The 22,975-nt window shown below is 61.4% G+C and overlaps 1 protein-coding gene across 5 annotated transcripts in view; it reads left to right on the top strand.

The window, feature by feature from the left end:
- NCOR2 (nuclear receptor corepressor 2) overlaps positions 1-22,975 on the top strand; it is a 124,620-nt gene that overhangs the window by 75,569 nt on the left and 26,076 nt on the right. For 2 of the 5 annotated variants that reach the window (XM_028480324.2, XM_055080609.1), the window contains exons 14-21: positions 4,993-5,620; positions 12,798-12,918; positions 13,826-13,982; positions 18,572-18,736; positions 19,839-19,978; positions 20,658-20,760; positions 20,967-21,071; positions 21,371-21,474. In XM_028480324.2, the coding sequence (XP_028336125.1) occupies positions 4,993-5,620; positions 12,798-12,918; positions 13,826-13,982; positions 18,572-18,736; positions 19,839-19,978; positions 20,658-20,760; positions 20,967-21,071; positions 21,371-21,474 (1,523 nt within the window). Of the gene's footprint in view, positions 1-3,841; positions 3,893-4,992; positions 5,621-12,797; positions 12,919-13,825; positions 13,983-18,571; positions 18,737-19,823; positions 19,979-20,657; positions 20,761-20,966; positions 21,072-21,370; positions 21,475-22,975 lie in introns of all 5 variants that reach the window. The other 3 variants (XM_055080608.1, XM_055080607.1, XM_028480323.2) reach the window with 3 other exon arrangements.

The following is a 22,975-nucleotide window of genomic DNA, read 5'->3' as shown; positions in this document are numbered from 1 at the left end:
TGGTGATGGTGATGATGGTGGTGGTGGTGATGATGGTGGTGGTGGTGATGATGATGGTAGTGGTGATGATGATGATGATGGTCATGATGGTGGTGATGGCGATGGTGATGATAATGGTGATGGTGATTGTGGTGATGATGATGATGGAGATGATGGTGATGGCGATGGTGATGATAATGGTGATGGTGGTGGTGATGTTGGTGATGTTGATGATGGTGATGGTGGTGGTGATGGTGATGATGCTGGTGGTGGTGGTGATGATGGTGATGGTGATGATGGTGGTGATGGTGATTGTGGTGATGATGGTGATGGTGATGATGGTGGTGGTGGTGATGATGGTGGTGGTGGTGATGATGATGATGGTCATGATGGTGGTGATGGCGATGGTGATGATAATGGTGATGGTGATGGTGATGATGGTGGTGGTGGTGGTGATGGTGACGATGGTGATGATGATGGTGAAAATGATGGCAATAATGATGGTGACAGTGGCAACAATAATAATGGTAATTGGCATCTGCGCCCACAGGACACTTGTCCATTCAATCCTCCTGACCCCTGTGAGTTCAGTCTTGTGCTTGGTGACCTTACACGTCCAGGTCGCATCCAGCTCTGGTGACGCCTATTGTCTTGCCAGCACATCTGGTGTTACATTTTAGAAAAAAAAGTTTATTTATTTATTTATTTATTTTTGCTGTATGCGGGCCTCTCACTGTTGTGGCCTCTCCCGTTGCGGAGCGCAGGCTCCGGACGCGCAGGCTCAGCGGCCACGGCTCGTGGGCCCAGCCCCTCCGCAGCATGTGGGATCTTCCCGGACCGGGGCACGAACCCGCGTCCCCCGCATCGGTAGGTGGACTCTCAACCACTGTGCCACCAGGGAAGCCCAAAAGTTTATTTTTGAAAATAGTTTTTTTCTTTTTTTTTTTAACCACACTGTGCTGCATGCGGGATCTTAGTTCCCCGACCAGGAATCGAACCCGCACCTGCTGCAGTGGAAGTGCGGAGTCTTAACCACTGGATGGCCGGGGAAGTCCCTGAAAATAGTTTTTTGACCTGAACTATTATTTTACAAGTTGACTAATATAAGTACAACCAATACCGTTGGTCGATAAGTATTCAAAAGTTATATAATTATGCTTCATTTTACTCCCAAGTGTCTCAATTTGGATGATAAACTGCATAGCCCCCGGCTTTCTATCAGGGGGTACTGAGGCTCAGGGCAGTTACACCAGGCACCCCAGATATCACACAGATGCATCGTCTGCCCTGATCTTAGATGAATTCTCCCACCAGGTGAGGGCTGCTAAAGAGAGAGCGAGAATCAGTCATTTAAATTGCACAGGCAGTTTGGCCCACTTCTCAAAAGGAGGATTTCTGACTGCACAAGATGGTCACCTAACTTCAGAGCCTGGCCCCCACGTAACCTGCGGCTCCGCTGTATAATCAGTGTTTGTAGACTCGGGAGTTACACCAGACTGCCCGACACCAGGCTTGCACCCCTGGTCACTGATCAGTCTGCCTTTGGCCCCCGCCCCTCTCCCTTTTCCTTGGTCTACACCAGCCCTCAAGGCATGACACCCCTGAAGACCCCAACCCCTGCGTAGCTGAATGTCTCTGCCTCTCCTTCCGCCATCTCCCTGGCCAGAGCTCCCCAGCGGGGCCTCAGGTTCTTGGTGAAGGGAACCTTTTCTCCTCCTGTCCCTGCCAGGGTTCCTTCCTGTCCCTCCTATCTGCCTGTCTCTGCATTTAAACTCCCAAACTTCTGCCAACGTGTGAGGAAAGTGTGAATCACTCCCTGGCTCCGTGAGCAAGACATGCAAATAAACTCAGGCTGTACCAGCCCGCATTGTATTCACCAGCCTGAATCCTACTTCCTGGTTGAAAATGGAGAATCAAGCCATTTGGTTATTACTGTCTTACATTGGGGATGGACCTGGGGAGGTGAGTCTGGCCTCCTTGCCAGCCTTGGGTCTTTCTAGCCCAAGTTGACCAGAGGCCTGACCAGTGTCTGATGGAAGGCTCCAGATCCCTCTGGTCTTTGCATTCTGGATCTTGGGTCTGTAGCCAGGAAAAGAGAGCCTAGGGAGCAGAAACCCAATCCCCTCTTTAAATATCCATCCGGGCAGGATGCAGGCTTGGTGGGAAAGTTAAAGGAAGCCAGACTTTGGCTCAGCATTAAAAGCAAAACAGGCGCTGCCCAGTAAGAGAACTGTGCGGTGGTGAGCTCCCTGTCACTTGTAGGGGTCACACAACCTATCAAGGATGGGCGGAGAGGCATTCTCTGCTGGGTAGGGGGCGGCGGGAGTGCTGGTCTGGCTGAATCCAAGGCTTCTGTGACCACCTGATGGCTGTGTGCACATCAAGGAGGCAGTGTAGAAGATCCTGCCCAAAGGCTCAGGGTGATGTTCCCATCTTACAGATGAGGAAACCAAGGCCCAGGGAGAGGAGAATCACTCACGTGGGGTGTCATGTAGCTGGTGGACTTGGAATCTGCCAGTCCAGCCTGCATTCGCTGTGTAACTCTGTCCCTGTGACCAGGATAGGGGAAGTGAGGTAGGTTCTGGGTTAGGGCCTGAGGTCACCACGATGGAACCTTCTGGAATACCCCGCCAGCCCCAACTGCACTGCAGACCCCTCCCTCCACGGGGCAGGCAGCAAGTGCCTTGTCGTATCCAGGCTGGAGGTGACTCCAGGGGAGGGAGGAGTGATCCATTTGGCCCCATAGTGTCTTTAGTAAAGATCGTGGTCTTAAGAGCAACAGCCTTGAGTTATTCCCTTTAATTGTCCCAACAGCCCAATGGGTGCTGTCATCACCCCATTTTACAGATGAGGACACTGAGGCACAGAGAGGTTACCCGAGGTAACCAGTTGGCCTGTCTGGGGACCCGGATTCAAACTTGTCAGGAGTGCTGATTCTCGGGCCCCACCTGGACCTACTGAGTGAGAAACGTTCTGGGCGTGGGCCCAGCCGTGTGAGTCTTCACGGCCCTCACGCTCGCTCAGGTCTGAGAACCCCCGACGGAGACAAGCCTCTGGGTAAGGGAGAGAGCCAGGCGTGAACCGCCCTTTTTGTAGATGAACACACAGACTCTGGGGCGAAGCCACTTGTCCAGGGGACCTCAGCGCCGGCCCCCTCCATCCTGTGGTCTGGTGACGTGAAAGGAGGGAGTGACATTGCCGGAGTCAGAAGGCAGGGGCGGGAACCGGTGGTTAGGGACACAGGATGTTGGGGTCAGCCCCCTCCTGCCTCCACGCAGTGTGGCCTGGGGCAAGTGACTCAACCTCTCTGTTTTCTCATCTGAAAAGGAGAATGGTGATCATCTCCAACTCAGAGGTCATTGAGGGTGAGATGAGTCGCGCGTGTGTGAAGAGCTTTGCCCGGAGCCCAGCACCCACCCAGCGAGCCCTGTGTTGCTCTTGTTGGGATTATAATGTCTGGAAGGGAGGGCCTTTGCTCTGGGCCTTAAAGTGGGAGAGGCCGGGGGTCTGGAGGCAGTGAAAGCTGAAGGAAGCGTTTGTGCAGGGCCCCAGCAACCCCTGCTGGCCCGGCTCTGCGTCTGAGGGGTGAGACAGGGCCGGGCAGCCCCAAAGGCCTCTCCCCCAGCCCTGCCCACCTCTGAGGCCAGCACCTCCCACCCCAGGACCCTGGAGCCAGTGACTTGTCCAAGGGCACCCAGGAGTGTTCGGGGGTGAGGGCCCTTGGGACAGGGCTGTAGGTCCTCCTGCTGTCTGCTGGGCCCTGGGCCCCTGTTCCCAGCCCTGCCTGTGGCCACAGAACCTCCTCCACCCCACCTGCTGCTCACGCCACCTCGCTTCTAACCCTTCTCTCGCTTCCTTCCAGCCTTACACGCCTCTGGGAACGAGCTACCCAGAGGGGAATGCAGTGGCCCAGGTACGAATGTGGCCAGCTGGCCGTCGGGGGCGGGGGTAGGGCCTGACCAGGGCGGGGGGCATCCCAAGGGGGCCTTTTCTCCACGAGGGGCCCCGCCTCTGCCTGTGAGCACCCCATTTGTGCTGCTGCCACCTCTGTCCCCCTCCTCAGCGCAGTGTCTGTTCCCCGTGCTGTTCCCAGCCTCACTCCTGTAGATTAGTGTGCTCGGCTTGACTGCTTGGTTGCTTTCTCATTAGTGTGTTCACCTGCGACGCTTACCCAGTGTGATTTCCCCAACAGGAAGTGTGGAGGAGGGGGGTTTCGGATGTCCCCATTTTGTAGAAAATGGGGAAAACTGAAACCCAAGAAGGGATAGGAGCAGTCGTTAAGCCTAAAGAGCCAGGCCTGCCTCGAGCTGAGGTCCCCTCTCCCTTCATCTGTTCACGCGTTCAGTCATTTGATTAATACTTATTGTGCACCTGCTGTGTACCAGCCCTGTGGGAAATGGCTGGGGGATGCAGTCGGTGTGGACCCTTTCCCCATGGGCTCCTTCGAGTTCACTGGCCCCGTCTTATGACGACAGCAGTGATGATACAACAGCAGACAGTGACCAGGTGTCACCCTGTGCTGTCACAGCCCCTGTGGGGTGGGAACTGTTCTCCCCACCCTACAGATGGGGAAAGCAAGGCTGGGAGGTCACCTGTGTTACCACAGCCAGGCCACCGGCCGGGGCAGAGCCAGGGTTGCAGCCCAGATGAGAACAAGGAGACCCCAAAACAAAGGCCTGCAGCCCTGGCCGCCCCCAGCCTGACTCTGTGGGGCGCTGGCCACCCGCCCGGGGGGTTGGAAGTTAACAGGTTGCTGGGCTCCAGGGTCAGCAGGTGGAGAGGGCGGCCAGAGGAGGACAGGGCGCTGGGAGGGCCGGGGGTGGGGGGGCGCTGCCCGGGCGTGTAGGAGCCTTAGGGCTGCGCGGTGTCAAGCGATGGGGTCGCAGCGCCCTGAGCTCCTGCCTGGAGCCAGGGTGTGCAGTCGGGGCTGTCAGGGGCCCGTGGGCAGGGCCGGGCCTGCCTCCACCCTGAGCCCCCGGCACCGCTCACTCCATCTTCACTGTCCCCGCACAGCCACTGTCAACAACAGCTCCGACACCGAGAGCATCCCGTCGCCCCGCACCGAGGCCGCCAAGGACTCCGCGCAGAGCGGGCCCAAGCCCCCGGCCACCCCGGGCGCCGATGCGCCACCTCCTGAGCCCCCCAGCCCGCCTCCTGAGGACGCCCCGGCCCCCAGCGAGCCCGCCCCGGCCCCCGAAGCCGGCTGCCCACCCACGTCCCCACCGGCACCCGCCTCGCCTGCCGCGGCCCCTGCTGTGGTCCCCAAGGAGGAGAAGGAGGAAGAGGCCGCAGCCGCCCCCTCGGCCGAGGAGGGGGAGGAACCGAAGCCCCCTGCGGCCCAAGAGCTGGCCGCCGACGTGGGCAAGACAGAGGAGCCCGGCGAGGCGCCCCCGTCGGAGCCCATCAAGGGCGAGTGCAAGGAGGAGGCCGCCGAGGAGGGGCCCGACAAGGTCAAGGGCGGCACGGAGGCCGTAGCCGAGGCCACACCCGAGGGGGCGCTCAAGGTGGAGAAGAAGGAGGGCGGCGGCCCTGGGGGCAAAGGCGCCGCGGCCAAGGGCTCGGGCGCCCCCCAGGACAGCGACTCCAGCGCCACCTGCAGCGCGGACGAGGTCGATGAGCCCGAGGGCGGCGACAAGAACAGGTGAGTGGGCTGGCCGGCTGGCGGCTTCGTCGTCTCGCTCCGCAAACGCTTACTGGTCGCCACCCGTGTACCGAGAGGGCAGCGCACGAGGCCACTCCCACGCCCTCCCTCGGAGGGAGGGGAGGCCGCCACTGAGTGGTCCCGACGCAGGAGCTCCGTGGAGGGAGAGGGCAGCGTCGGGGCTCTGAGCTGAGCCTGGATGGGGAAGGAGGAGCCACAGGGAGAGCCGGGGGACAGCGCGCTGGGCAGCGTGGATTAGCGTCCAGAGCCGCTGCCACAGAGGACCACCCCCAAGTCAGGGCGTCGGCAGGGCCACGCCTCTCGAAGGCTCCTTCCTGCCTCCGAGTCCCTGGCTCGTAGACGCGTCGCTCCGTGGTCCCGTGACATCCTCCCTGTGTGTCTGTGTGCCCTAATTTCCCTTTTGCTCTAAGGACACCAGTCCACTGGATGAGGGTCCACCCTAAGGACCTCATCTTAACTTGGTCACATCTGCAAAGAGCCTGTTTCCAAAGAAGTTCACGTTCACAGGTACTTGGCTGTTTGGACTTGAACATATTTTGGGGGACGCAATTCTCCCCTCAACACAGTGGGAACAGCAAGTGCAAAAGCCCCGGGGTGGGACTGAGCCTGCGTGATCCAGGCCCTGAGTGGTGGAGCGGGGTGGGGGTGGGGGCAGCTTGGGAAGAGGTAGGGTCAGCAGACCAGCCCACCTCGTGCGACCCCTCTGGCTGGGTGGGCGGCTGCGTTTTGTCCTCAGAGGGAGAGAGCCTGAGAGAGCTGGGGTATGTGTCAGGCTCTGAAAGCTGCCGCAGTGTGTTGGGAGGAGGCGGGGGGTTAACGGAGGCCGCAGGGATACATACGGGTTGGAAGGCGGCAGCGGCCGTGTCCCAGGGGCCGGTGAGGCTGGTGGCGGTGGACACGGGGGAAAGTGGCGGATTCCGGGATCCTTGCTGGTTCCTCTTCTGCCCGCGGAGGGTCCCCGAGACCCCCGACCAGGAGCAAAGCTCCTAGACCCCACTTAGGGCCAAACGTGGGCAGCGGAGGGCAGAGCTGCAGAGATCGGCTCCCACTCTCGTCTGGACGGCTTGAAGAATTTAGTGAGGCGGGCCGGCCAGTTTTATTTTGACTGAAAACAGTGCAGTCTGTTTTCTCTCCTCTCACGCCCCTCGGAACAGTTCTGGGCAGCACGAGAGGGAGGAAAATCTGACTTTCAAATCCGACCCGTTCACCAGGAGCCGCTTCCTCTGCCCCGTGATTCACCTTGGGGCATGCGAAAACGGCAACTTCTAGAACGTTTCGTATGAAACCAGGACTTGGTCAGAGCTCTCTGGGTCCCCACATGGTCCACAAAAGCCGGTGAGCCACGTCGTCCTCTGCCTCCTGCGTCCGGGGGTCCCTGGCGGGACCCTCACCCCGCTTGTGTGGCCCTTTGATAAGCAAAGGCCTGGCCAGCAGGTTTCTGAGGGCGCAGAGGCCCTGAGCTTCCTGCCCAGAGGGCGCAGCTTGGAAAACAGTGCTCACGGCGGCTCGGCCTGCCCGGGAGGGCCCTGGGCCAGGGTCTGGCCACTCGGCTCACTCTCTGCGCCTGGGTAATGGGGTCAGGGCGGGCGGCTCCCCACCCGGCTCCTGCTGGCCGCGGGGACAGAGTCATGGAAACACATGTTTCTGCTCTTAGTGGGAAGAGTGCTGAACTCATGGGACAGCCACGCCGATAAGCGGCCTCCCGGAGTCTGTGTTTTGGGTGCGCATGGACCGACGGGCTGGGCAGCTCGGCGGGTTGGCCTGGATCCTGACAGCCCGCCCGCACCTCTCGGGCCAGGCCTGAAGCCCCGCAGCCTACTTTCAGCTGCTCCCCACCCCAGCCCCGCCCAGGGACGTGTCCTTCCCTCCCCCAGCTGGGTCTGGCTTCCATCCACTCTTCCTGCCGGAGCGTCCAGCATTCGATCCCTCGGGAGCAGGAGCCCTGGGCTGGGAGTCAGGACACCTGGTTTGTCACGCCCTCTGTGACCGAGGCCAGTCCCCCGGCCTCAGGGTGAGGCTGGACTCAGGCCAGCCTCCTGACCTCTTCCCTCCCCGGCCACAGCCACACAGGGCCAGGCAGGCGCCGGAGCACGCAGGCGAGATGCGTCAGAGCGCGCCCTGGCAGCCAGCGCCTCCCGGGAGGGCCGGCGGGATGGGTGGGCCCCCAGGCGACCCCCGGTCCTGGCCTCCTGCCCACCGCCCTCCCTCCCGCCTGGCAGTCCCGGCGCAGTGAACCGGGCGTCCCTGGACAGACGCAAGATGCATCTCGCTCTGGCCCGTGCCCGGACGTCGTGGGGGGCAGGATCACGTCCTGCTTTCACTCTCCCTCACTCTCTGCCGGGCAGCCCCACCTGGGAGTCTTCTTGGCCCGCAGCCAGAGATACCGGCTCTGATTGCAGAGCCCTGAGCTTGCCTGCCCCCGCCTGTTCCACCTCCCAGAGACGGTACCTGGGCACTTTCTGGCCGGGCTGGGCCTTCAGAAAGTCCCTTCTCCGGGCCTCAGCGTTTTCACGTATAAGATGGGTGTGAGTATCCTGGCTTATGGGCTTCTTGTCAGGATAATGGAGTTACGAGCCAGCCTGGCACTTTGGAACTGCCCTCCTTTGGAGCTGCTTCAGGCTCCCCCCAAAGGTCACTCCAGGAGGAGGCTGGAATGCGGCTGCTTCTGCTGAGCCCCTGGAACTTTGGAAGAATGTAACAGCAGTTTCTCCTTTATTTCTTTATTCCATAAATGATTAACTGGGCACCCGTGTGTGCCAGGCGCCATTCTGGGCTGAAGGGGTTCCGGGAACAGGACAGATGAGGTCCTGGCTCCAGGGAGCTTACATTTTAGCGAGAGCGACTCGTACGGAACTGGAACAGTAATGGAATAAAGGGAATGCTCGTGTGATAAGTGGATGATGGAGAGATTGGGGGAGGGGGAGGGGAGGGGCACAGGGAGGCCTGCCTGAGGAGGTGACATTGAGGGATGATCAGAACACGTAGTGTGAGACACGGAGGGAAAGCCAGCAGTGGGAACAGCCAGTTCAAAGGTCCTGGGGCCACATGAGCTTACGTTCAGTAGACAGCAAAGAGGCCTGTGGCTGAGTGTGGAGCAAGTGAAGGGAAGAGGGGAAGGCGGGAGAGGAGGTCACGGAGGTGGGCGGGGACCCGGCCCGACCTGGCTCCACAGGGCCCCAGGGATCGAGGTAAGGAGAGCAGTTCTGTCCCGGGAGCACAGGGGAGTAACGCGACTTTGTCTGTGTGGACGCTGTTCAGAGTCCCACCTATCCGAGCCCAGTGATAGTGAGAAAGCTGGGGAAGGGGGGCTCAGCAGAGAGGGGGCCTACTGTTGCAGGACCCAGAGTCCCCTGTGGCCCCTCCCCCTCCCCCAGCCCTGGTCTTCCAGGGCGGGAAGAAAAACCACAGCAACGGGAAGGTGCCCGAGCCGCTCAGTGCCAGGTGCTGTTCTCGAGGCTTCCCGTGTTCCACCCACAGGACAGTCCTCGGAGGGAGCGACTGTTCTCATACCCATTTTACGGATGGCGGGACACTGAGTGAGGCACAGCTGGTTAAGTCCTGCGGCCAAAGGTGGGATTTGAGCTGGGAGCCAGAGCCCTGAATACGGGGGGGGCGGGGGGGGGCGGGACCCTGGCTGCTCTCAGCCAAGTTGCTGGCTTCCCCCCCGTGTCCCGGGTCACGTGCACGGTGCCAGGCTCCGAGAGCCCCTACCCTGCCCAGGCCTCCAGGGAGGAAAATAAAAGCCCTGTCTTCCAAGAAAACAAAGGAAAGAGAACAGAGGGAGGGCGCTGCCACGAGGAGGGCTCCTGGAGGGGGTGCTTTTGCCCACCGTGGATGTGGGGTGAGGGGGCCACGTGAGCACCAGGCATCTTCCCGCCCCCCGGTGTGGGGAGCTCGGGACCCTCGGGCTTGTTGAGGATCTGGATCCAGACCCTTGTTCTCGGATGCCGCCCTCTTTACCGTGAGCCGTCAGGCTGTCATCTCGCCAACTGTGAAGTGCTGTGCCCGTGGCCGCAGTCCCCACTGAGCTCCTGCCTGGCTGGCTGAGGGTTAGCGGGGGACTCAGGAAATCCTGAGGGGTCTGGACCTCTGTGCTCGTCCCCCCGCCCCCGCAGCTGGTGCCTGCTGAGAGCATTCGAGGGGCGACCACTGCCCCCTCCAATCTGACTGCCCCCAGCCTGGACGAGAAGCCACCGGGAAACCGAGGCAGGACACAGGCCTGAGTAGGAGGTCCTAGTTCGCTGACAGTCAGAGTGAGACACGGACACTTTGCTTATTTTATATGTATTATAAAAGCATATTTTGTGTCCCTCTAAAATTATATTTGCAAAAATATAAACGTTTCTATTTTAACTTTAAAATCTGCATTTTAGAGTAATTTATACAGCAAATAATAGTATAACATTATTATTTTATTATCTGTAGAAACAGTACAGTTAATATAACAAACGCTTGATTTCATGGCTGGCAAATAGTATATTCTTTATCTTTTCCTTGTAACAGCTTTGTTGAGACATAATTCACAAACCAGACAATTCAGCCATTGAAGTGTACAGTTCAGTGGTTTTTAGTACATTCACAGAGTTGTGTAATCATCACCACTGTTTAATTCCAGAACATTTTCACTGCCCCAAAAAGAAACCCCAGACCATTAGCAGTCATTCCTCATCCCCCGCCTCCAGCCCCTGGTCACAGCTAATCTCTCTTCTCTGTCCGTGTCTACGCATTTGCCTCTTCTGGGAATTTCAGGAAAATGGACCCATGCCGTGTGTGGCCTTTCGCACCTGGCTTCTTGCTCTCAGCATCATGTTTCTGAGGTTCATCCGTGTTGTAGCCGGTGTCACGGCACTTTATTCTTTTATGGCTGAATAATATTCCGTTGTGTGTGTATATATATATATATATATATACACACATATGTCACATTTTGTTTATCCATTCATCTGTTTTTGGCCATTTGGGTTGTTTCCACCTTTTGGCTCTTGTGAATAGTGGCTGCTGTGATCTTGTGTGAACGAGTGTTTGTGCGGATGTGTGTTTTCATTCTCGTGAGTATATGCCCAGCAGTGGAATTGCCGGATCCTATGGTGACTCTGTTTCACCTTTTGAGGAACTGCCAGAGTGTTTTCCAAAGTGGCTGCAGTATATTCATTTTAAATTTAAGTCTACAAATGCAAGTTGGTTTAAATGGACATTGATAATTTGTTGCGACGGGCGTGTGGGGCAGTGTTTGGTGACAGTTGAGGCCGGAGGTGGGGAATGCAGGACAGGTGGATAACATCAGTTCTCAGACCTGGTCAGGGTGCCTTGGCCCGAGGGTGGTGGGCAAGAGGGGGCTGGGCCGGCGTCCGGGGGAGCAAGGACGGGCAGCCACAGCAGGAGAGGCCTCAGGTGGTCCTCGCAGCGCGAGCGGGATCTGGAGAGGTCGAGAGAGGTGAGGACGGCAGGGAGGTTGAGCCGGGTCGGGAGGACCGTGGAGACCAGCTGAGCACGGAGAAGTCAGGCCGACCTCTGCGCCCGGCGCCACCTGCATGCCACGGGCAGCGCCAGTGGGCGTCGCCGAGCCCGACTCCGCTCAGCTGAGTATGTGGCAGATGCGGCCAGGGGGTTAGCGCCCGCGGGACTGGCTTGTCACAGGTTGTGGTCCCGGTCACAGGCCATGGTCTCACTGCAGAGAACAGAGGGCACCTCAGCTGCGTATCACCCGTCTGTCCTGCTCCATCTGCAGGAAGCAGCCGTGTTCTGCTCTGTGCTGGGCGCCCGGCAGCCAGCACTGGGTGGCGTGAGCTGCATCCTGGTGGTCATGGATCTTACCTGGAAGGCAGTGGCTGTGCTTACAGCCCGCATGTGGCATCAGCCAGGATGGTCACAGTACACACTAAGGGCTGTACCAACAGGACCCTCTGGCTTTGGGGACCTGACCTGCGTTTTGCCCTCTGGCTGAATCCAGCCCACGGCCAATGCCTTGGTGTGTACCGGTCGATCATCTAGCCGGCTCTGGCGCCCTGCAAGCAGACACTGGATTCTGGGTCTCCAACCACGCACCCCAAGCACAACACCAGGCCTGCTGTGTATTCAACAAGTGCGGGTCACAGGAGGGAACCGAGAGCTGGGCCGGAGCCAGGCAGCCCTGGTGGGGGGGTGAGGGGTTCTGAGGCTGCAGCAGACCCAGCTCCTGCCCTAGAGACCCTCGTGCCAGCTGGGGAGGCAGACGGGGATTGTGGCAGGGCGCTGTGGTCAGCGCTGGCGAGTTCTGGAAATCCCTGAAGACTTCCTGAAGGAGGCGACACCCGTGAGCGGCTCTGGAGCCACACCCCAGGGCAGGCTGTGCTCCGGTGTCCCAGACGGTGCAGCCTCTACACTGGGGTGACCCTGTCGCTGGCATCCCACCGTGTTTCAGACCCCCACCCCGCCCCCCACCGACACACACACCGTGCACCCTGTGCAGGTGCGCTGCCCCATCCTGCATGGCGGCAGCAGACAGACGTGACCTTGCTTTAGAGGACGCGGCCCCTGCAGGCCCTGCTCAGCGCCACAGCCCCACTTAGGGCTGCTGGGCGGGCCGTGTACACGCCGAGCAGCCCCTCCGTGCAGAGCCTGTACCCGCCCGCTCCAGCGCCTCAGCAAATGGTGTGCGGGCAAGATTCCCAGCATCTCAGGTCGCGTGCGGGCTGAGTGGGGGGCTCCCCAGTTCTGGTCTCCAATAAGCAAGGTCGTCGCGGCGCCATGCCCCAGGCCCTACCCTGGCACCTGAGCCTCTCCTACTTGGGTGATGGATCGTCTCCCTGAACCTCTCAAGCTCCCCGAGCCTTAAGCCGGTTGATTCTTGGCCTTTCTGGCAGCTTCCAAAGGGCCGAGCATGGCGTGGGCCCTGAGCGTGGGTTTCTCTGGGGCTTTCCTTGCCTTGGGCTGTCTCAGGAGTGTTTGATCCTGGCTGGGCCTCTGGGCCGGGGTGGGAGGGGTCTTGGCCCCTTGTGAGGCCAGCACGGACCAGAGGAGGGAGGGAGGGAGGGAGGAGACCCCACCGTGACCCCAGGTCTCCTGGGCCCCGTGATCCTGGACCTTCGCCTCTCTCTGGCAGCCCCTCCGGCCCCGTCATCCAGGCTGGAGCCAGGAGGCCGCGAGCCCGTGGGCCTGACGCTGGTCTCCCCCGCAGGCTCCTGTCGCCACGGCCCAGCCTCCTCACCGCGACCAGCGACGCCAGGACCAACGCCTCGCCCCAGAAGCCGCTGGACCTGAAGCAGCTGAAGCAGCGGGCGGCTGCCATCCCCCCGATTGTGAGTCCCGGGCCCACCTCCCGCGCCGCAGGACTCCCGCTGAGCCGGGCCGCGGCCCCCGGGCCCCTGCGACCTCCACCTCCTGTTGGGGGGACGGTAGACCTGGCCGGGCAGGCCGGGCCCCGGCACCTGCAGCCTGGCTCTGCCCGCGTCTCCCGTTCCCTGGGGAAGGTCCCGTGGAGACAGGCGGGGAGGCTGGGGGATTGGCGAGGTGTCCGCCCTGGCCTCTGTCCCCACCCCGCCCGCCGAGGGTTCTCCAGAGCCGCCCAGACCTCACAGAAAGCTCCCCGAGCCCGCTGTCACAGCTCCTCTCGGAGCGGAGGGCGGCGCCCCACAGTAACCGAGAGGCCCTTGGCTGGGGGAAGGAGGGGAGCTGGAAGATGCTTCCCCAGGCCAAGCAGGAGGGCCCTCAGAGGTGCCCCTTACTCGTGATGGCTCAGTCGTGGCCAAAGCCGTCCCTCTCCAAGGAGGTGGGCCGGGCCTTCCACTGCAGCTGGGGGCTCTGGGCTGACAGGCGCTGCGCTGACCAGGGCTTTCCGACTGAGGGGCACAGGTGCGCCAAGCCGCGCTGCCCGCTCCCCGGGGCCGGGCCCAGTCCCACTGGTCAGCCCCATCCCTCAGAGACCCGGAGCGATTTGGGGAAGGGGGAAGGGGCTGGTGGGGAGCTAACGGGGGCCCCCCATCCACGGCCGGGCAGCTGGGATGGGCGGGCACACCCCCTACACTCTGCGCAAAGCCCTACCCTCTCCTGGCCCTCAAGCCGCGTGCCCTTGGGCACGTCGCTGCCTCCCCCTGGGCCTCGGTTTCCAGGCTGGCCCACGCAGGGAGCCTGGAGGGCGTTCCCTGACCTCTGTGACCTGTGGACGGACGGGCTGTGAAGAGGCTCACTCCTCCCGGCTTCCCTCAGCAGGTCACCAAAGCCCACGAGCCCCCCCGGGAGGATGCGGCGCCCCCTGCTCCTCCGCCACCGCAGCACCTGCAGCCGGAGAGCGACAGCCCCCAGCAGCCCGGCAGCAGCCCTCGAGGCAAAAGCAGGAGCCCTGCGCCTCCTGCTGAGAAGGAGGGTAAGTGTGTGTCAGTGGCCCAGGGAGCATGGGGGAGGGGGGCAGGTGGGTGGACGGGCCTTTGTGTGTGCAGAGCAGCTCCTGCGGACTCGAAGGCCGCGGTGGCCCGACAGGCCAAGTAAATGAGCGAAACCTGGGGGGGTGAGGCAGGGGGGCAGTTGGAGACTCCCGTCCTTTCTAAAGTGGGTGCATATTGGCCTAGCCGAGTCACCATGTGGCAATACAGGCCTGGGGTTGTTCATCCAGAGAAGCTAGAGATCCATCCTTTCATGTGAAATCTGCGAATCTCTCAACATTGGCCACTTCTCAAAATTTTCAGAAGCACTGTGCACGTACGAAAACATGTCTATAGCTCAGTTTCTGGGTCCACGTGGTTCAGTCCACACATGACCTTCTAGAACCGTGAGGTTCAGCGCCGGCTGGCAGCAGCTCTGGGGCCTGGGCCGGAAGCACTGCCCCCTCCAGCTTTCGCCCCGACCTTATTCCAGGCCGAGGTCACTGGGGAGCCAGTGGGGTGATCCCCCGAGCAGCTGTGTTGCAGCAACTGCCCGGGGTAGGCTTTATTGTCGCCAAGCGAAGTTCAAGGTCAGGAGGCAGGTGGGGCACGGTTTCTCGTTCTCTGGATCTTCTGTCTCTGCCCCACCACCCCCACCGGACCCAAGAAGTCTCAAGCCTGTGTCCCAAAGGGACACCCGTCCCAGACCAGCCTGGCACATCTCAGGCACTGGGGGCTGACCCCCCCAGAGGCTCCCCCCACGCTGGGCTAGCCCAGGCTCCGGCTCGCTGCTCTAGGGGTCTGAGGGCAGCAGGACCCCAGGCCATCCTCCCTGACCGACGCAGCCCAGGGACAGGTGTGGGCAGCCAGGGCCACCTGCGTCCCCACCCCCGGCAGCCTCTGGTACGGCGTCCCGCCCTCTCTAGAAAGCCAGACGGCCCTCGGCCGTGGGCCTCCCTGAGGGCGGTACTGTGTGCCGGAGGGCAAAGGGCAGGGCTGTCCCTGAAGGAGGCCAGCTCCACACTTCACAAGTGACAGGGCCTGCCAGACACTCCCCCGCCGATCAGCCCGCCCTGCCTGCCGCCTTCACCTGCTGCAGGAAGTCTCGGATGCCACCCACACGGGCGGGCGTGCATCCTGGTTGGCACACAGGCCAGCTTGTGGCCACGGGGCCAGGACACTGGTTGAACACCCACGATCTCCAAGCACCATGCCAGGCAGCGGGGGTTCGGCAGCGAGCAGGATGAAGTCCCTGCTCCGAGGAGCTGCTGTTTTTGCAAGAGGACGTTAAACGGGGGGACACGTAAGGAAGCAAGATGACCTTAGGCTGGTTCATGCGGCGAAAGAGACAACACAGAATGAGTGATGAGGGGCTCAGGGAAGGGTCTCCGTGAAGAGGAGAAGGCAGTCATGGGAAGATCGGGGGGAAGGGCTTTCAGGCATAGGGAACGGCACGTGCAAAGGCCCTGGGGTGGCAACAAGCTTGGTGTGTTGGCGGAGCTGCCAGGAGGTCGTGGTGGCTGGGGAGGGGGTAGGATAGGAGGTGGGACAGGGAGATGGGGGACCAGGTTGTGTAGGGCCTCGTAGGCCATGGTACTGTGGGGATTTTGTCTTGGGTGCAGAAAAAGCCTTTGCTGGAGGAATTTTAAGGGTAAGGGTGTGTGTGTGTGTGTGTGTGTGTGTGTGTGTGTGTGTGCGTGCGTGCGTGCGTGCGTGTGTGTGTGTGTCTGTGTGTCTGTGTCTATGTATTTAGTCAGCATGAAAACCAGGCAGAACAGCTGATGGAAAGCTGGAAAGCTTCCCTTTATTTGGAACAAGGGAGGACTATTCAAACGACTAAGGTGCTCAGGACTGTGTGTGTGTGTGCGTGCGTGCGTGCGTGCGTGCGTGCGTGTGTGTGTGTGTGTAGGTAGGGGACTGGGGAGAGGTCAGGCGATCTGATTTTTATTTCAGAAAGATCTCTTCTCTCTCCGCCTCTCTGGCCATTGTTGAGGAGAAAGGGTGGCAGGGAGTTGTGGGCAGATGCAAGAGGCCGTGGTGCTTTTCCTGGCCAGCGATGGCGGCAGCCTGGACCGTGCTGGTGACCGTGAAGGAGGCATTGGGAGTTTGCTTCAGAGGCAGAACAGTGGGCCCTGCTGATGAACCCAAGTGTGGGGTTGAAAGCAGAACGCCTGCCTCTTCCTGGGGTCCTGCCAGCCGCCCACGCTGGGGCCGGGATTCCCCGTGGGGGGCTGGGGTTCGCTGGACGAGAGTGCAGCGTGAGGCGTGGGGTCTGGCTCTGGAAGGACATTCCAGGGCTGGGGCACCAGCCCAGGGCGGATAGCTGCGTGGCAGTGTCAGGGGCCCAAACAGCCTTGGCCGGCGCCAGATCTGAGCCGGGCCGGGCCATACTTGGGTGGCTGGACACCACACAGGGCCAGGCAGGGCCCGCCGGGATGGGTCACAGGCGCTGTCCTGGGAGAAGGTGAGCCACCACCTGTGCTTTCTGAGTCTGGCATTCGGCCTGTTGGCACGGCAGAGGGCCGCGCCGTTTCCTGCAATCGCTCCACACAGGAGACGGGGCACCTGGCATTAGGCACCAAGGCCTGCCTTGCAGCTAGCACCCATAGGCACATGCATGAACTTGACACCCAGCACGACCGACCTCTCTGGTCTCTCAGGAGCCTCCCCTGCCGCCTGGCTCCTGTGGAGCTGCTCTGCCCGCCCATCCCTCGGGCTCCCTGGGCCCAGCCGGAGGAACAGGTTGTCTCTCCAAGCTCTCGGCCGCCGGCCCATCCTGGCCCGGCCCCAGATTTCCCTTCCAGCACCGGAGGCTACCCCCCGCCCCTGCCCCCTCCCACGGCAGCCGGAGCTGAGCTGGAGAGAGCAGCCGAGGCACGCGCGGGGTCGGGGGCCGGACGAGCGAGGTCCGGGGCGTGCGCGGAATTTCCGGGCCCGGTGCAGGCCCCGGGGAGGGGGGCGCCTCCACTTGGGGGGTGGTTGAGCACGAGAATCCCCAGCCCGGTTACTCCCCGCATCTGCGGCCCCTCCTGCGGGCTCCCCACGTCAGTAGGAGCACGGGTCCGGGTCCGGGGGGAGCTCAGTCTCCCAGCAGAGGAGCGGAGGATGTGCGGTACACACGCCTCCACCCCACCTGCTGTGCCCACAGCAGGGGGCTCAGTGCTGCCAGGGTTCTCCTGCTCGCCTTGCTGGGTCTTCAGAGCTTCCGTGTCATCTGGAGGTGGCCCGAGGGATGACACCTGCCTGCCATTCCCATCCCAGGCCCGGCATTCCCAAGTTGCTATCAGCTGGCTACTCCCCCATCCCCACCGCCGTACCCCGCCCTCACCACCATCAGTCCTCCAGCCTGACACCAATCCTCAAGGAAGAGGTTTGGCGCTTAGAACCGATTTCAGCAGAGTGAGTGGCCAGCGGAAGAACGAAGATGGCCTGGCCTTTGGCCGTGTCTGCGGGCTGTCCCCAGGCCTGAGAATCCAGGGCCAATCGTTGCTCCTCTTGCTGTGGTCAGTGTGTGTGGCAAAGGTGAAGGTTACAGCCTGCAGCCCATCTGATCCCTGGGCTCAGAGCTCCCCTTGCTGGCTGTGGGCCTTTGACCAGGTGACTTCACCTCTCTGAGCTTCCGTGTTCCCATCTGCAAATTGGGGATAATCCTCGTCAGTTCCCTGAAGGGTGTTGCGAGGATAACCGAGTCAGTCCACGCAGAGCACTTAGTTGGAGCCCCCGTGGGAGGGCTCCCTCCGCCGTCGTGTTATCTGCAGCTGCAGCGCCCGGGAGGTTCAGTGGTCAAATCCTGACTTGGCCAAATATTTGCTGGTGACCTTAGATAAGTCCGTCGATGTGTCCGTACTCCGGTCCCTCACAGCACACCGGGCCCGGCCGCTCTCTTTCTCCCGAGCCTGCAAGGAGGCTCGTTGAGTTCACGCTTTTGAAACGTCCAGCCCAGCCCCCGGACGTGGGACATGCTCGGCGCACGGGCTGACGTGTGCGCGCTGTCATTCCGGGCATCCGGGCCGCAGCCGTGCTGGCGGGAGCACACGTATGCGCATCACGGCAAACCGTTCTGACCGCCTTCGTCATCTGAAGAGGTCAGCGAGCCTCTTCTGGGAAGGGCCAGATCGTAAATATTTTAGGCTTTGTGGGCCAGACAGACGGTCTCTGTCGCAACTCCTCAGCTCTGCAGTAAATGATAAATAAACGGGCGGACGTGACCACGCTCCAGCACAAGCGTACACACAGAATCGGGCAGTGGGCAGGCCCCGTGCCACCATCTGCCGCCCCCTGGTTTGGAGGTTTGTCCAGGCCCCTTGCTGACCTGGTGCCGGGCAAGTGCCTGTGGGATTCCAGCGCTGGAATCAGGGGCCGCCGAGAAGCCCAGTCCAAGCCCGAGGCACATCCGTGCTTGACAGGACATCACAGGAGTCAGCGTGGTGCCCGGTCTGCAGACTTGGGGGGGCTCCATCGCTGTTGGCCAGGACCTTCGCCTGGCCGAGGCCGGCGCTGCAGGCACAGGGGGTGTTGTTTGAGCAGGGCCGCCAGGGCTGGGGGCCCGAGGGCTGGCCGAGTGTGGCTGACTGCCCTGCCTTTTGCCCCTCAGCAGAGAAGCCCGTGTTCTTTCCGGCCTTTGTGGCTGAGGGCCAGAAGCTGCCCACGGATCCCTCGTGTTGGACGTCAGGCCTGCCCTTCCCTGTGCCCCCGCGCGAGGTGATCAAGGCCTCTCCGCACGCCCCTGACCCCTTGGCCTTCTCCTACGCCCCGCCTGGTGAGTAGTTCGCCCGAGCCTGGCCTCCTTGCCGAGTCAGCCAGCGTGCAATCATTGGGCGCCAACCGTGTGCACTGACTCGGAACTGCATATGCAGAAGGATCTTAGGGTCCTGGCGGGAGGGATGGTCTGGTCAGTGAAGGGGAGGGGTGGGGGCGCTCCGCTGAGTTGTGAGAAATCTACAGGATTGCAATTGAAGCACCTGGTGCTGGGGAGCCCTAGGAGGTGCTTGAGCCGGTGAGGGGCAGGCTGAGAGTGGGAGCTCTGTCTTGCACCGTGGACTTCGAAGTGGACAACGGGCGGGTGGAGAGAAAAGTGTGAGCAGGGAGGGGCCTGCTTTGATTTACAAATATAGTCAGGCTGGATTCGAGATCCTTCCTGGGTTCTCCAGCCCTGCCAGGCCCCACCAGCAATCAAAGGGGCATAGCCAGGGGCCAGTGAGGACTGTGATATCAGCAAAGGCCATCCTAAGCAGAGCTGGTCCTGCAGGATGAGTGGCCCAAAAGAGCCAGGAGAAGAACAGGGAAAGGCATGCCAGGCAGGGGGAACAGCATGTGCAAAGGTCCGGAGGCCGGGAAGAGCAGGCAAAGCTTGAGACACTGAATCAGGCTGCCATGGTAGAAGCTTGGTGCCCACTGAGCCTGGGGAGACCGTAAGCACCGGGTCAGGTGAACCTGAAAGTTGTGTCAGAGGCTAAGACCTTACCCTGGGGGAGCAGTGGGGAGCCATAGAAGGTTCATAGCAGGGGAGGATGTGAACTAGTAGACGTTTCAAAAAGATCCCTTTGGTTCCTGTGAGAGGAGTGGACTGCTGGAGAGTAAAAGGGCAACGGGGAGACCAGTTAAGGAGTCTGGGGGGGAGTTGAGGGGCGTGGGCCAGGGCCTGGGGCGTGGAGGGAGACTCCCCTGTTCAGACACCACTTCAGTGGTGTCTGAACCAAGGATGCAGACGGCTCATGAGGCAGAGACAAGAGGAGCAGTGGGCGCACGTATGGACGGGCACCCACCCCCTGGGCAGGACAGGGCAGAGGTGGGGAGTGGCCTGGGGGCTCTGCCTCTGACCGCTCCCGGGGCCCTGTGATGGACAGATACGTGCCCTGCAGGTCACCCGCTGCCCCTGGGCCTCCATGACAGCGCCCGGCCCGTCCTACCGCGCCCACCCACCATCTCCAACCCGCCGCCCCTCATCTCCTCCACCAAGCACCCCAGCGTCCTTGAGAGGCAAATGGGTGCCATCTCCCAGGTGAGGTGGGAGGGGCAGCCCCCCAGAAGCACCTGTGCAACCTGGTGCCCGGAGAACGCCCCTTCCTCTTTCAGGGGTTTGGTCTTTCCATCTGTAAAGTCGGGGTGGGGGTGATCACTGGGACTGATGGTGTCTGGGTGGGGGTCGGGCACCCAAGGGACTGGGTCAGAGCTGGCTGTGCCTGACCCAGGCATCAGGACCTTGGGAGGTCACCCCACGGGGCTTTCAAGAGCATGGGCTCTGCGATCAGACTGTGTGGCCTTCGGCAAGTTACTTAACCTCTCTGTGCCTCGGTTTCCCTTCTGTGAAACAGAAAATCGCAGGCACTAGGCACACAGCCCCGGCACGTGGCGAGCCTCGGTCCACCTGCCCCTTCACCTCTCTGACCTGCCCCGTGTGGCGCAGGGCGGGGGCAAGGCGTGTGCTTTGCTCAGACGCTGGTGGGCTCCATTTCCTGTAAACCAGGTCGTGATGACCGCCCCGCGGGTGGGGGCACCGAGGCTCAGGAGAGGCAGCGACTCGTTCACAGTTGCTCAGAGGGGCAGCAGGGCCGGAACTCAGGCCCCAGGCCTCTCGGACCCCTGTGTGATCCTGAGGGTCCTCTCCTCTTGGGCCCTCGTAAAAGCGGGTCGAGGCCCTGGTTGAGGCCTCTGTGACCCCACGACCTCTGCTCCCACAGGGAATGTCTGTGCAGCTCCACGTCCCGTACTCAGAGCATGCCAAGGCCCCCGTGGGCCCCATCACCATGGGGCTGCCCCTCACCATGGACCCCAAGAAGCTGGGTAAGGATCTAGGGCCCCCCAGCCTCGATGGCCCAGGCTTGGTTCCTACTGTTTGTGCTGGGGGCTTGAGGGAGGGCAGTTCACCCTAAGGGACTCTGGCCCGAGCGTGGCGGGGAGGTCCCTCAGCCCCTGGACGGGGCAGGGAGGCGGCCATCCTCCTGAATCCCTGCCCAGAGGCTCGGCTCACTGCTCTCGCCCATCTCCAGCGCCCTTCAGCGGAGTGAAGCAGGAGCAGCTGTCCCCACGGGGCCAGGCTGGGCCACCGGAGAGCCTGGGGGTACCTACGGCTCAGGAGACGTCCGTGCTGAGAGGTGAGGGCCTGCGAGCTAGGCTCATCCCCTGCGGCTGCCCCTCCATCCCTGGGAGGGTCGAGGCAGGAATGGGACCCTTTATCCAAAACCTGCTAAGAAGCTTCATCTCCCAGAGGGTCCAGCAGCCTCTCTTCACAGTTGTCTACTTCGCCATTTAGGGGCAGGGCGACCCTCTGCCTTGAGACGCTGGAGGTGGGGGGGACTTGCAGGGCACCAGGAGCGCAGTCTGGGTGGCTCTGGGCCTGGGGCCTGGGGAGGGGCTGCAGACACCCCTTAAGCCCGTGTCTCATGTCTTCCAGGGACGTCTCTGGGCTCGGTTCCAGGAGGAAGCATCACCAAGGGCATCCCCAGCACGCGGGTGCCTTCCGAGAGCCCCATCACCTACCGCGGCTCCATCACCCATGTAGGTGTCCTGGGGCCGTGGCATGAGGGACCAGGGTGGCACTAGCAGGCAGTGTCTCCGGACGTGGCCCTGCCTGCGGACAAAAGAGTGGGCAACCCACCCATCCCCCGCCAGCATCTCTGCTCAGCATCTGCCTCAGTAGATGGGGTGGCTTCCTGGGGGTGCCACCTCACTCCGTGAGCCGGGGAGCCAGGCACTCTAGGTGCTGAGCAAAACACAAAACTCAAGGGCCCCAAGGAGCTGGGAGGGTAGCAGAAGGAAACAGACAGGGAAAAACTGAGCAGGTGATTTCAGAGTAGCCAGTGCTTTGTGTTGAGTAAAACACCGCGATTGAGAATGGCTGGGCCTGCTGAGGCCACAGAGACAGGTGAGCCGGGGGACCTCTCAGAGGTGTGAGCCCTGCCGGAATCTCAGGGACCGGCATTCCGGGCCCAGGGAACAGCCCGTGCAAAGGCGGAGAGGTGGGAGGGTCCCTGGTGTGCACCAGGACCAGCAAGCGTCCTTGGTGCCTGGAGCAGGGAGCAGGAGGCGTTCAGGTCAGCGAAGGTTTGGGGGCCAGTGAGGGAGTCTGCACATCCCCCGCCTTCAAGGGGGTGAGTGGACAGACGCTCCTGCAGCTCAGCTGAGCCCGCCCCCACCACCGGGGCTCCCCCTGTGCTGCCGTAACCCCCGCTTTTGTGACTTCAGTCCTGGATGACAGAGGTTTCCTCTGGTGCCAGCCTTGACCTCGTGGTGTTGACAGGCTGACGGCTGGAGTTGGCATCCTGGCCGCATCCAGCTCCGCAGAAAGGAGTGTGGGATCGGCTGGTGACATCTGCCCCATCCAACGGTTTGCAGAGGGACCACTCTGCCCCTCCAGTGTCAGGACTGGGGGTTCAGAACTGAGCTCGGGGCTCCTAGTGTACACAGGGCCTGTTTAACCCTCTCCTTCCTCCCTGGCTGGTGGACCACAGAGGGCGGGCCCCCCACTTCCGGGGGTCCTTAGCTCCTAGGGCTTTCTTTTCCTTCCCTTCCACCTGCTCCAGACAAGATGGTTTACATTAGCACAGAATCCAGGTCAGCCCATTTTACAGATGAGAAGACCGAAGCCCAGTGATTGAGCCCAAGGTCATGTAGCCAGTAAGCAGTGGACCCAGCGTTTTGTGCCAGAGGAAGGGGAGCCTGGACACACACACACACGCACACACACGCACGCACACACACACGCACAACCCCTCCCCACAACATACACACACGCACGTGAATGGTGGCACTTCAGGCCACAGGCTCCCATAGGGAGGTGTCTTTGGCTCCAGGGGCCTCAGATCACACCACAGAGGAGAGCCCCTGATGCTTCATGTTTGTCTAAAACCTGTTGGTTTTGAAATCATGAGCTTTAGAAGGCAGCTGCACAGGCACCTGGGGCCAAAGCCGGGCCGCAGACACTCAAGTCCCAGCCCCGCCGCATGCTGACTCAGGCAGGGGATCGACGCTCCCTGACTCAGTTTTCCCTTTGCTAAAA

This window comes from Physeter macrocephalus, chromosome 19 (assembly GCF_002837175.3).
Source record: "Physeter macrocephalus isolate SW-GA chromosome 19, ASM283717v5, whole genome shotgun sequence".
In the NCBI taxonomy this organism is placed as follows: domain Eukaryota; kingdom Metazoa; phylum Chordata; class Mammalia; order Artiodactyla; family Physeteridae; genus Physeter; species Physeter macrocephalus.
Note: the sequence above shows the minus strand (reverse complement) of the source record. Positions and strands in the feature narration are given on the sequence as shown.